Genomic DNA, 14,366 nt, shown 5'->3' with positions numbered 1-14,366 from the left:
ACTCCTGAAGTCAAAGAAGGGCCATGATGCTGTTACCTTTCTGGCTGTCCAGAGCTTTCTGTGTTACCCACAACCAGTAGTACATCACTGTCTTGCAGATAGGTGCCTTAAAATGAGAGGCACGTTTCTTCCTGGGTCAGGTCAGCTGTTAGTAATTTGCACTTTGGAGTCTCTGGTAATAAAATCAATCTATTTTCAGTGCAGGATTAGCAGCAGGAGACCTGCTGGTTTCCCCATATTTGGGCCCTGCAGCAAAGGACACCTAACAATCATTGGTCAGTTAGAAACATTAACTAAAGTGCCCCTTTCCAGTAAGAAAGCCTGTGTGTTGCAGACCAAGGACATTCTCTCTCTTTCTGAAAAAGGCTTGGGAAAAAATGCACAGCCCAGTTACTGCAATGAAGCATTACTAATGTGCTCAGAGGCTTAAGTATTAATTGCACTAGCAAAACCAAACAAAAAGAACATCCAGGCAAAGTGCAACAGAGAGCTACAAGCCTCTGAACTGCTAGTATTTCAGCCCCTTGTATAACAGTTTTATATAAGCAATTTTTCCACTGTTAATGTTAATTTTTCTACTGTTAATGATGAAACAGTAGGTTCCTGACTCATAAAGGGTTAATTTCTCAAGTGAGAGGTTCGGAAGTTCAAGTCTTCCTGGAATGAGTAACTTGCAACCTGGAACCTCTGCCCCATAAGTTAACAGCCCTGACCTGAGATATATACATCTTCCCTCTTTATCAGCACTGGATGAGCCCAGTCAATTAGGGATCATACAGGAAGTGTGATGACATCACAGTGCCATGTAACCAATCAGATTTGGCAGCCTCATTAAGAGCAAACAAATCCTCAGAATTTTCAGGTAGGCCTAGGAATTTTCCCTTCCCTAGTCAGAGCAAACAGTACTGAGACAGACCAATGGTTTAGCAGCTTCCTCTGTTCTTATTCTAATGCATACCATGGATTGGGGAGCAAAAGTGGAAGAGGGTTGTTTCAAGCTTGGGTGTGTGGCTGGTGACTGTCTGGGTTGCTGGACTTGGTAGACTTGTGTTCTGCCCCAGCATCGATCTTCTTATGAAACATGACAAGGAATGTCAGCACAGTTGCCTCAGCAACAAGAATGCATTCCCTCTTCTTCTTGACACTCACCCCCGCTTACTGGATGAATACTTTTGCTTCCTTTTCCAATAGCCTATGATAGGGTTAGGGACGCGGGTGGCGCTTTGGATTAAACCACAGAGCCTAGGACTTGCCGATCAGAAGGTCAGCAGTTTGAATCCCCGCAACGGGGTGAGCTCCCATTGCTCAGTCCCTGCTCCTGCCAAGCTAGCAGTTCGAAAGCACGTCAAAGTGCAAGTAGATAAATAGGTACCACTCCGGTGGGAAGGTAAACGGCGTTTCCGTGTGCTCCTCTGGTTCACCAGAAGCGGCTTAGTCATGCTGGCCACATGACCCGGAAGCTGTATGCCGGCTCCCTCAGCCAATAAAGCGAGATGAGCACTGCAACCCCAGAGTCGGCCACGACTGGACCTAATGGTCAGGGGTCCCTTTACCTTTACCTTTATGATAGGGGTGCCATATGCCCTCTTTTCCCAGGACACATCCTCTTTTCCATGGGTATGTAAAATGAGAGTCGTCCTAGAGATCCATAGTTAGAAGTACAGTCATACCTTGGTTCTCAAACAGAATGCGTTCCATGAGTCCGTTCAACTTCCGGAACTGTTAAAAAACCAAGGCGCTGCTTCTGATTGGCTGCAGGATTGGCTGCAGGCTGCCACTTCAAAATATGAACTGTATACTGTATATAACAGGTATACTTTAGTCCGGATCACTTTTTATTCATGTGTCAATTGAGGACAACAGCAGATTCACTATATAACTGATTCTGAAGTAGCAAAGTCACAGCAACTTCTGTACATTTAATATAATTAACATTGAGATAATTAATCATTACAAATACAGTGGTACCTTGGTTCTCAAACTTAATCCATTCCAGGAGTCCATTCAACTCCCGAAACCATTTGAAAATCAAGGCATGGCTTCCGATTGGCTGCAGGAGCTTCCTGGACTCAATCAGAAGCCATGTCGGACATTTGGCTTCCAAAAAACGTTCGCAAACTGGAACACTTACTTCCGGCTTTGTGGCATTTGGGAGCTGATCTGTTCGACAGCTAAGCCGTTCAAGAACCAAGGTACCACTGTACAAAGGCAAGTCTCGTGGGGATGTTGCTGGGCTTCCACATATCATAGGTAGATTTGTTTCCCCCTCTTTTTAAAAGAGTTTAGTCAGTATACATGAGTGGAACTGATGCTTCTTTGTGACCGTGCATATATATGCAGCCCCTAATATGAACTTGTAGTAATTGGCAATTCAATCCTGACAGACAGTTCCTTGTGCAAGTCTTTTGACATCTTGTTTGCTAACCTTGGAAGAAGAGGATTAACCTACACTTTGTACAGAGATTTAATTTTCTACTAGACCAACTCTGAAAATTATTGTGTGTTTTATGTCTGAAGATGCTAGCCTATTCCTCTAGCTGGCGCACGCTGAAGAAACCTAAGCACTTCTTTTCTGGTTCACTAATTCCCTGTCCAGTCTGAACCAACCTCACACAGACGCCAGAAAGTGCAGAGCCTCCGAGGCATAATTTCAAAGAGTACCATCCGGGCAAAGGACTTTGGCGTCGTGCTTGTTTGAACTCGATTCTCCTTCCCCTCCTTCCTTAAAAGAAAGAACTTGAATAAGGTCAATTAAACTGGTTTGGAGGTGGATGAAACTGGTGTGCTGTGTTAACAGTGCACATGGCTGGTATTTTCACAGTCAGAGATTCCAAGGCAGAAAAAGACTGATAACTATCCAGTCAGAGTCACTGAGCATAGTAAAAGCTGTTGAATGCCCCACTCTTTGTGAATGTTTGAAATAATTAAACTCTCAGACCTCAGCAGAGTGGATAAAGGCTGTTTTAAATCTTCTCATTTGGTTGCCATGCCTTACCTGTTTGAACTGGTAAAAAACTAGGAATAAGATGGAACTTGTTATCTATTTATCATCTCCCTCTCTCTCCCTCTCCCTCTCCCTCTCCCTCTCTCTCCCTCTCTCTCCCCCCCCCTCTCTCTCTCTCTCCCTCTCCCTCTCCCTCCCTCTCTCTCTCTCTATGTCATCTATCTATCTATCTATCTATCTATCTATCTATCTATCATCTATCTATCATCTATCTATCTATCATCTATCTACACACACACACACTGGCAGTACCAAACATTTCATCAGATTTTTCTTGTGTTCTGTTACACCATGTTGTAACTGAAAAAACTCTGAGCAAGTAGTAAAGAGATGAAGTGACTACTATGTTCTTGTTAAGATTTCAATGGGATTTGTACAAAAGCACTTCCTGGTAGATTCTACTTACTGTTAATAAACAAAAGATATAAAATATCATTCAAAGGACTAATTTATTAAGTGCATAGTAAAAGCATGGTAAAAGTAATTTGATCCCAAGTGTTGTAAAACCAACAACTGAATGAACAACTAAGTTCACATGAATGTCTTTGAATTAATATAAGTATATCTCTTCATTCAGCTAAGACATTTAAGATGCTCTTCAAAAGATTGTGTGGCGTTATTCTTTTTGTACTCTTGACAAAAAACAATAATAGCTATCTTTTTCAAATATTCTCACTGTCACCTGTATTCTGTTGCTGTAACGTCTAGTTTGATCAGTAAATGGATCCAATGACAGGAAGTTAATTGATTAATTTTTTAAAGTTCTTCAAAACAGATGACAGTCCCCTCAAAAAATCAAGGAAACGAAAAGGTATACAATTTTGAAGAATAGCAGCAAGCGACAGTATTATACATTCCACAAAAGTTTCCAGTGATCATGTACTAAACATGAACCAGATGAAGAAAGCACAAATTTGAATTACAGGCAGCTCGTTCTATTTATTCCAATACATAAGTCCACATCCGTGTTAATCAACAGGCCTACCCTTGATTTCTTTCTTGATATTTCTTTCCTTCTATTAGCTATTTCCTCATATATTTGCTCAACCATATATGAGGCTGTTACAGCCATATGTATCTTAGTGACCTAGGTAGTGCCAAAACTCTTTTGCTAACTGGCACTGTGGAAGAGTGATGAGCTTTACCTAGAAATCTGGCTATTCACATGAAGGTTCATGAGATAAAAGGACATTCTGAATATCCATGGGGGCCTCATCATTTTATAAGTGCCAGATTGGTTTCTAGGGCTCCTCTCCCCCCAACCCCCAGCATTCCCTGGGGTTTATGTTTGTATAATCAGTGATATCTTAAGCACAGGAAGCCCTCAGCCATCCTAACAGGGGAACAATAAGTTGTATGCAATCATAGAACACTCTACATTAATATTGTCTTCGAAGGACCCTATAAACCAGAGAAACAATATGATGAAAAGGGAAACTCTGAATAAGTACTCCCCAAACACTGAAAACAGCTTAAATTGAAAATATTGAAAGAGCTGCCTTCTTCCAATAAATAAAAAAGGTTATCCTAAAATAATTAAGACTAAAGGCAGCATTAAAATGCTATAATTGCATCAGCATTGCTTTGATGGATGAATAGATTCCAGTGAAAGTACATCATTCAGTAACTTTATTTCCAGTCAGGAATTAGCCAAAGTTATGAGCAGCTATTGATGATTTGATGTGCGGCAGCTTAGCTGGTCATCTTCCTAGATGTTGTTCTTCTTTGTTGTATTGCCTTTTTTTGGTCCAAGTAGTTCATGGTTTTTGTCACCCATGGAAGATCATGTGGCACACAGACCTTGACACCTCTTCTGGTGATTAAGCTGCAAGAGAAGAGAAAGCAAATCACTAAGTTTAATTTTGTTAAAGAATTATTGTGGATTGTATTTCTGTGTGAAATGTGAAACACAGTGCTTTGGGCAGCTGTTCTGTGTCCACTAGGAGCAAGTGGAATCCAGCACAATGGGACTCAATGAGACTTATTTCTGAGTAGACTTGCAAAGGATTGCAGCTAAAATTTTATTGGCTTCTGGTTGGATTGGTGTCAGTAATAGGTTGGAAGTTTGAATGATGAATGCTGGACACCATTAGATGCCCCCACTTAAAACAAGAACACAAGAAGAGCCTGCTGGATCAGGCCAATGGCCCATCTAATAATAATAATAATAATAATAATAATAATAATAATAATAATAATAATTTATTATTTGTACCCCACCCATCTGGCTGGGTTTCCCCAACCACTCTGGGCGGCTTCCACAGAGACCAAAAATACACTAAAATGCCACACATTAAAAACTTCCCTGAACAGGGCTGCCTTAAGATGTCTTCTGAATGTCAGGTAGTTGTTTATCGCTTTGACATCTGATGGGAGGGCGTTCTTTTAAATTAGTATTTTAAATTAGTTTTTTCCCCTATTGTGTTTTTATTGTAATTTTACTGGTGTTAGCTACCCTGAGCCTGGCTTTGGCCAGGGAGGGTGGGGTATAAATATTATTTATTATTATTATTATTATTATTATTATTATTATTATTATTATTATTAGTCCAGCATCCTGTTCTCGCAGTGGCCAAGCAGATGCCATGGGAAGCATGCAATTGGGACCCGAGGGCAAGAGCATGCTGCCTCTGATAGGGAGGCAGAGCATAGCCATGATGCAATAGTCTCCTATATTAATCACATATTTGGTCACCCACCCAGACAGTTATCAGATAGAACATGGAATGAACATTGCATAGTATACACTGGTAATACTACTACTTCTAACTGGAATCTGTGTTTCTTTGGAAAGTCACGCAAGCATGTCTCTTTCTTCAGACTTGTAGGCTACTTTACAGTTGAAGATTAAGCAAGATACTTACATCACAGCTTTTACTGGTCTGGTTTGGGTTGTATAACTAGCAAATCTTCGGATGTTCATTTCATTTGTCTCTAAGGTTATACAGGAGTCGAGTGCCATAGTCTGAGATCCAAGCGTTCCTTAAAAAGAGATAAAATATAAGTTTAACTGGCATCAAATAATCATTATTATTATTATTATTATTATTATTATTAGAATTAGAACTTATTTCCTTCCCCTCACCCTAATGTCTCAGGGCAGGTTACAACAATTTAAAACCTCCATTAATATTAAAACACGCTATTTAAAAGTGTAAAACAACTTTAAAATACAAAAAATAAAGGGGTTCCTTATAGGGCTTTTGTTCTTGCATGTCTGCAAGCGGTTCTGATTTCTGTTGGTCTTCTAGCTATTGGATTTACAATACAATAAATCACAACTGTTACTCATTTGTTGTTGTTGTTGTTTAGTCGTTTAGTCGTGTCCGACTCTTCGTGACCCCATGGACCAGAGCACGCCAGGCACTTTTGTCTTTCACTGCCTCCCGCAGTTTGGTCAAACCCATGCTGGTAGCTTCGAGAACACTATCCAACCATCTTGCCCTCTGTCGTCCGTTACTCGTTTAGGGTAGTGATTGAAATCTCTCTCTCCCCCACCCTGAAAACTGCACTTCTACTGCAAGGAAAACATTTCTCGGCTTCTATCAATCCAGGTAGGAACATAGGTGCACAGGAAAAGATTTCAGCATCCATATGGAAATTATCATTAGGAGTCCCCTATTTATCATCTTAAGGAAATCAGCCCTGAGTGCTCACTGGAAGGACAGATCGTGAAGCTGAGGCTCCAATACTTTGGCCACCTCATGAGAAGAGAAGACTCCCTGGAAAAGACCCTGAAGTTGGAAAGATTGAGGGCACAAGGAGAAGGGGACGACAGAGGACGAGATGGTTGGATAGTGTCTTCGAAGCTACCAGCATGAGTTTGACCAAACTGCAGGAGGCAGCGGAAGACAGGAGTGCCTGGTGTGCTCTGGTCCATGGGGTCACGAAGAGTCGGACACGACTAAACAACTAAACAACAACAACATTTATCCTCTGAGAACTACAGTTCTCAGAATTCCCAGTGTGGAGATGGATTGTTAAACTGCTATGCGAATTGTAGCTCAGAGAGGGGAATAAGGGTATTCAAACAACTCTTAGCACCCTTAACAAACTAGGATATGAAATAAACATACGACTACTATTAATAATATTAATAATATTTTAAACATACCTGTAATAATATATACACTGAAGAGCTCAAAAAAAGCGATGGTCAGAATGGCTGCTGTGTAGAGTTTCATGGTTGATCCTTTCCTGAGGTGATGGGACTATAAGTAACTAAGGGCTCCCCTCAAGCAGATTTTTATAGCTCGCTGGACCCTTCCTGGACCCTTCCTGAGCAAGAGGCGTAATGGGGAGGATGAGAGGCGGAAAATCTGAGAACACACTTCCGGTTTGGTTTTTTTCTAGTCAGGTGAAGGGTGGGAAAAAACCTTCATCTCTGCTAGCCCCTCATCGACAGCTTTTTCCTGCCACAATGTGGTTACTGCTTTAGCACTTCAAAAGTCAGTTTTATTTTAGGAACAAAAGAAAGTTCTTTCTCTGCAGTGGAAACCAGTAATGTGTCTATGGTTTCATCTTGATGCTGCTCAGTGGAGCCACAATGCACCACACAAATCAGGGAGAAAATGTGTAGCTCAGAGAAGAGGCTCATGTGTACCAATGGAGAACCATAACAAGACTTCAAAGATCATCACTCGCTCCATTTCTAATGATTGGGTGTGAGTACTGTTGGCCGTGGGACCAAACCAGCACCACTGTCTCACGCACAAGGAAAGTATTGGCAGGACTGTGGAAACCCAAAGCAGGCCAGTGTGGACTGAGTGTGCTCAGTAGCCAGGGAAGGCCGACTGACTGGGATGGGGAGAAGAAAACCAGGTTGGAGAGGGAATGACATATCCTGGGGAAGGGCAATTGGTGTTCCAAAGCATGACTGCACTGGTGTGTTTTCACTGTGCCAACCTTACTCAACCCTGCCAGCACCAGCAATGTCAGTAGTGGGAGGTCATGTAAGTGCCAGGACCTTACCCTGCTGACAGTGCTAGCTGCAACCCAACATGGAAACCCTATGCATAATCCTACTAAATCTAGTTGGTTTAATAACAGTATTAGGCTAGCAAGATCTTGTGAGATCTTCCTGAAATCTCACAAGATCTCACCAGAATCTGCCATTGTTGCTGCCAGGCACTGCTGCACAACCCAGGTAAGGGAGGCTTGGGCGGTGGTGAAATTTGCAGCATGTTGTACGCTGAAAGAAAATTATATGAAAATGATGTACCAGTGGTTTTTGACTCCTAGTAAGCTTGTAAAAATGTATAAGACAAGTGCAAATATCTGCTGAAAATGTAAGCAAAAGGAAGGCACCTTCTATCATATGTGGTGGACCTATAAGGTTCTAAAAGCATTCTGGGAAAGCATGAACCACAAAAATCATACATCCACTGTTTCGTTCAGAATATTTTTTTTTATTGTTTTCCTCCTCTAAAAACTAGATGTGTCTTATGGTCAGGTACGTCTTATGGAGCAAAAAATTCGGTGATTATGTTCAAGTACCTTAACATTGGTTCAGTCATCACCCACACTGAATTTGTTTTGTAGGTCAGGCTGAAAGAAAGAGGTAAAGCAGTGTGAAATATATGCAGAAATTAATGGCTTTTGGAAACTGTTTCCATGGGCAGCTGTGCATATTAAAGGGGCTAAACTTCCGAATAAGAAAGATATTCCTACTTGGGATGCAAACGCTAAAATCTCTAGAGCACAGTACTTATTGGATGCTTTTGGAAGAAAATACCACTGATGCAAACAAGGGCCTAGATTAGGAGTGGTCAACTTGCAGCCCCTCCAGATGTTGTTGAACTCCCATCAGCCCTACCAACATAGCCAATGGCCAAAGATTATAGGAGTGTAGTCCAACATGTGGAAGGTCACAGGTTCTCCATCCATGAGATGAGTCTCTGTAAAGTTTGAAATAAAAAAAGGACTGTAAGGGCCTTTTCCTTGTCTTTATATTTTCCTGGGCAACTAGCTGACAGCACCCTGACAGATATGTACACCAACATACCTTATGTGCTGTGAGTGACAGGAGTTAAAAAAAGTGAAAGATGAGCTTTGATATTTAAAAAATGTACATTTAATTTCAAATACTCTTATTAGATCTCTTAAAAATAAATATAATTAAAAAGAACCCTTAATATTACAATTTTTCTGATTTATAATTATAAGATGAAACATCCACATACCCTGTTCTTGGTATCATTGATGCTTGTTTTCATCAGGCTAATCTACAATATCTATAAACATTTGTTGGGGCAATTTCCAGAAGTAGTTTTATATTTACAATATGAGCAAATTCCAGCAATTCATGGACACTTTGTTGACATCTTGCTTTTCCACCTGATGACATGAAGGATATTATTAGGAGCAAGTATAATTTTGCATCTTGTCTGTGTAGCTCTAGAGTCTGCCATGAAATTACATGGAGATGCATTCCCTTAGAGTGCTGAATAGGGGAGCAGGTGGTGCTGTGGTCTAAACCACTGAGCCTCTTGGGCTTGCTGACTGGAAGGTCAGCGGTTTGAATCTGCACAACGGGGTGAGCTTCTGTTGCTCTGTCCCAGCTCCTGCCAACTTAGCAGTTTGAAAGCATACCAGTGCAAGTAGATAAATAGGTACCACTGTGGTGGGAAGATAAAAGCTGTTTCCATACGCTCTGGTTTCCATCACTGGGTTCCACTGTGCCAGAAGCGGTTTAGTCATGCTGGCCACATGTGCTACTACAGCAGCAAGGATCTTGATGGCAAAGCACTGGAAGACACAAAATCTACCCACATTGGAAGAATGGCAGACGCAGCTGATGGACTATATGGAACTGGCTGAAATGACTGGCAGAATTCGAGACTCGGGAGAAGAAGAAACGGAGGAAGTTTGGGAAAAGTTCAAGGATTATTTGAAAAAGCATTATAAGTTGTATGAATGTTAAAAAATGCTCCTTTTTAGGAAATTACAGCTTCAGCATCGGAAAATTTTTGAATTGGAAAATAAGGTATAACAAGACAGAAGTGGTGTAATGAAATAATTTTATTGTGTTGAAACTAAAAATTAATGGATTTGGGCTGTAATGTTTAGAGACCAGATATCACGATAAAATGGAAGACATATTATTATGTATAAAATAAGTTAACAAATTGCTGAGGTTTTGAATCGATAGAGAATGCAGTGCTCGGAAGATGGGGGGAGTCTATTAGATCTATGGAAATATGTATTTGGAAGTTGGATTTTGTATATTATAAACTTAATAAAAATTATATTAAAAAAAAAATAGTCATGCTGGCCACATGACCCAGAAAGCTGTCTGTGAACAAACACTGGTTCCCTCGGCCTGAAAGCGAGATGAGCGCTGTACCCTATAGTCGCCTTTGACTGGACTTAACTCTCTCTCTCTCGTGTGTGTGTGTGTGATTATTATATTATCATGGGACTGGGAGTTAACCTGGTTGTCATCTTCGGTGTCCCCTCCAATCCTGTTGTTTTACACCTGTAGGATGAGATTTTGTAGAAAATGAGACTGCTAAAATGATCAAAACAAACCTCTTTGTTAAGTTAATGGCTTTCAAAAAGTCCGTTGTATCTTTTGGATTATAGGTGACTGGCTGCCACAGAAACTAGTCGCTGGAGATGCTTCCAAAAGATGAGCTTTTACCTGACTGGAATGTGTCCTTGAACTCTGATCATGCCTCATGGTTGCCTGGATGGAGGACAGGTGTGCGTTTTTATGTGCATGTAGAAACTAGCCTACTATAGAAACATACAATTTAAATTCATTTCTCCACCCAGAAGGGAATGCAGCCCTTGAACTGATATAGGTTCCTTACTGCTGTGTAGGAGAACAATAGACCTGGGACCAATCTCAACTTGCAGCTGAAGCTGGGAACATACAGGTGCCCAATTCTGTTCTGTGATAATCCAGTGGCATTGGGTAACCACCTAGATATCTAATGGGAGAACAAACTCTGTTGAAGTGTTAATGCTGCACACCCTTCCATCTTACACACATTCTGCTTAAAGGTGTGAATAAAACCATATTTCATGAAGACACCACTGTTTCCTGTGACTTTCATTCTATCATTATCAGATTATCAAGGACATGGTCCAGCCATCCAAAAGCACCCAAAGGAAGCAGAGCAGGGCAGGTAAGGGGTGTGACCTTAGGGACTATCCTGAGAGCCTTGGTGGGATGCATTTATCTTTCAGGTCTGGGGTTTCCTAGTCCCACCATAGGTCATCTGTTTATATGAGCTGGCTTTCTGAGCTGAGTTTTCGCTCTGGTTTATGTGGCTTCACATACAGCTTAGTGATGTCACTAGGTTGGTTTCCACCACACTTTTTTCTGTGCCTGAAATAATACTAACCAGTGAAATGTTAGAAAGTGACCATATCGTAACAGGAAAAAAGCTTCCGGTGAGTGACAGCACAGAAAAGTTTTGTTGGACAAAAATGATCATCTGCTTCACATCCTCCCCATTACGCCACTTGCACAGGAAATGTCCAGTGACCTATAAAGGTCTGGCGAAGGGAGTCTTGAGATACTTGCACTCTCGTCACCTGAGGAAAGGTCCAACCATGAAATTCTATATGGCAGCCATTCTTGCCATTGCTTTCCTTGAGCTCTTCAGTGTATGCATTATAAGAGGTATGTGTGTAATTTTATTCTGCTATTCAGCAGTAGCATCCAAACTGCTTTTTGGGATAAAATCCTTATATTGCTTTAGATACTGGCAAAACAGCTTTCAGTGCAGCCAGATATTGTGTATCCAGTTCCCGAAACAGATACAAGGTCTTGTTTTATGGATGATGATAAAGTATGATATATGTGTGTGCAGGTGGAGATGGAGAGAAGTTAGATTTGCTTCAAATTTAAAGGAGAGCCTCCCTAATTTGCAAATTCCAATTCAATAGGTCAAGTGAAACAGACACCCTTTGAAATACTCTGAATTTTGCAATGCAGTTCCCCCGATGCAGTGCAAAAATGCACATGCTGGGATAAAGTGTGCATAAAATGCCTATATTAGCAAAAACAACATAGAAAAATATGTTTTGTTTGGTGGAAATAGGTTTGCAAGATGTGTATATTAGGCAAAACCACATAATAAATGTGCATAATACGAGAAATTATCCCTAAAGTGATGGCGAATTTTCATGAGGACTTAAAAAAAAAGAAAAAGAAAACGGCTATAGAAATGTAGAGGACTGAATTTAAGACTGGAAAAATTAGAAACTAAGCAAAACCAACGTTGGCACATTTGTTGATTCCAGGTATGGCAACTGTCTACTGATTCTGTTGCATCCCTGAAGCATTCCCATCTTTCTGGAAGATATAATCATGTTCTGTTGTTCTTATTATCCACATTTTTGTTGTGATCATAGAATTGTAGACTTGGCAGGGATCCCAACTCTACAATTCCTCATATGGCTTGGTTTCCAGACCCTTGACCATGACAACCTGTTTGCCCCTTTAAACGTGTGCCAGGTGCTTTCTGTTCTTTCAGCTGGGTCCAGAACTCTCTTATATTCAACAAAAAGGGTTCTGGGCATAGCTGATACTGAGCAACATACTCTGATGAGAACATGAACCACCTCTCTGCTTCTTGATGCAATTTCAAACTTCCTCTTCCAGACTGGTAATCTGCAATGGATTGCACATCACATGGTGGGATTATACTTTAAGGAAAAGAAAAAATAAAATAAAAGTGAAAGCTTCATTTCCCCCCTCTTATTTTATGTCTTTTTTTAGGAAGCTTTGGGTCTCAGACCAGGCCACGAAGTGTCTGTAAGGGGTATCATGAAAAACCAATCAAGAAGCAAAGAGTTGTTGATTACGAGAAGCTGGAACATGGACTAGCAAAAGACGCAATGTGAGTATCTGTTCTGCCAAAGCCCAAACAGTTCCTTTGGATTCATATTCTTGTGGGCCTTTGTAAGTCTGCCAAGAATCCCCTCACTTCTAAGCAGCCATCGGTTCAAACTCCTTACCTGAAATTAGTGTAGGCCTTGTATCTATGGCAAGATCTGCAGTGGGATTCTCATCAGACATTTATTTCCCCCACAACGTTTCTATTCAGTTTGATTATAATAAAAGCTCGATGTGATTTGCAAAAAGAGGGCACATTGGTGTGTGCTTGGGTCATGTATACTGCCTTGGTTTGCTATTATTTTGGCATATTCTTGTGGTGATGATTTAGGTCATACACAGCCAGAGGAATTCTTATGAACATCAAAAGGGGGACAGTTGAGTGGCTAGTGGAAGACTCTCATGCCATCCTAGAATGCACTTAAAGGATAGGCAAGCATTCAACACTGGTAACCCAACCATGGGACCCTACTCAGGGCTTACCTCTATAAATCAAATAGTCCCTTCCTCCAAAATGTTTACCAGGCATGTGACATTACACTAATTCCTACTAAGTAAGTGCTGACTATAGAGATTCTTATTAACTCCTACAAGTATAGTTATAAATCAATGTTATATTATAGTTATAAAGATCAGGTCCAGGCCTTGTTAGCACTTATTCTAGCACACTTAAGGGGTGATTGCTAACATCAGCTTATCTCGTCATGATCACAGCTCTCTTCTGCAACCTGACGCTAGGGTATATTGTCTAAAACTAGACCTTGCTGAGCCGGACTAAAGTTCATTTAGACCAGCATTATATTTTTAAGAGCACTTTCCCCTTGCAAGCACATCCCCACACAAAGCTCCTTTCCCCCATAATGTGACAAACATGCATCCAAGCTATGGGTAGAATAGCCTTCCCTCATCTGGTGCCCTCCAGATGTTTTGGACTATGAACAAGAATATAAGCCACATAGCTTATTTGCATTGGCTTGCCTTTTGTTGTCTTGCAGATTAACATTAAGAGATGGTTCCAGGGTCTGTGTGAAGCTTGAACGTCCCTGGGTGAAGAACATCATTCACTACGTGGACAGAATCACAATGAGCATATCTAGTCCTCAGCTCATGACCAGCTAGACTTCAGCATGGAAGGGTGTGTCAGAAAGAAAATGAATTGATATTGATTTTTATATATCTCAGTAACTTTGCATTCATGTACCATTTTATATGTTACTGTATATACTTGCAATACAGTGGTACCTCGGATTAAGTACATAATTCATTCCGGAGGTCCGTTCTTAACCTGAAACTGTTCTTAACCTGAAGCACCACTTTAGCTAATGAGGCCTCCCGTTGCCGCCGTGCCGCCGGAGCACAATTTCTGTTCTCATCCTGAAACAAAGTTCTTAACCTGAGGTACTATTTCTGGGTTAGCGGAGTCTGTAACCTGAAGCGTATGTAACCTGAAGAGTATATAACCTGAGGTACCACTGTATTTTGTTTAACTTGTCTGTTGTTGCTTCTGTTTTC

General features: G+C 40.9%; 2 protein-coding genes across 2 annotated transcripts; one reads left to right on the top strand and one right to left on the bottom strand.

Annotated features, from left to right (window-relative positions):
- Nucleotides 1-3,436: 3,436 nt before the first annotated feature.
- On the bottom strand, nt 3,437-7,316 carry LOC309368173 (lymphotactin-like). Its single transcript, XM_081907965.1, has 3 exons — nt 7,119-7,316; nt 5,869-5,986; nt 3,437-4,829 (listed from the first exon to the last, which is right to left on the bottom strand). The coding sequence occupies exons 1-3, from the start codon at nt 7,186-7,188 to the stop codon at nt 4,697-4,699; spliced, it is 321 nt and encodes a 106-aa protein (XP_081764091.1). The 5' UTR covers nt 7,189-7,316; the 3' UTR covers nt 3,437-4,696.
- Nucleotides 7,317-11,434: 4,118 nt separating this feature from the next.
- Nucleotides 11,435-14,079, top strand: LOC309368467 (uncharacterized protein). The gene is made up of 3 exons (XM_081908595.1): nt 11,435-11,636; nt 12,738-12,858; nt 13,850-14,079. The coding sequence occupies exons 1-3, from the start codon at nt 11,441-11,443 to the stop codon at nt 13,971-13,973; spliced, it is 441 nt and encodes a 146-aa protein (XP_081764721.1). The 5' UTR covers nt 11,435-11,440; the 3' UTR covers nt 13,974-14,079.
- The last annotated feature ends 287 nt before the right edge of the window (nt 14,080-14,366 follow it).

Source organism: Podarcis melisellensis, assembly GCF_964234715.1.
Source record: "Podarcis melisellensis genome assembly, chromosome: 4".
Lineage (NCBI taxonomy): Eukaryota > Metazoa > Chordata > Lepidosauria > Squamata > Lacertidae > Podarcis > Podarcis melisellensis.
This window is presented reverse-complemented; position numbering and strand designations above follow the sequence as displayed.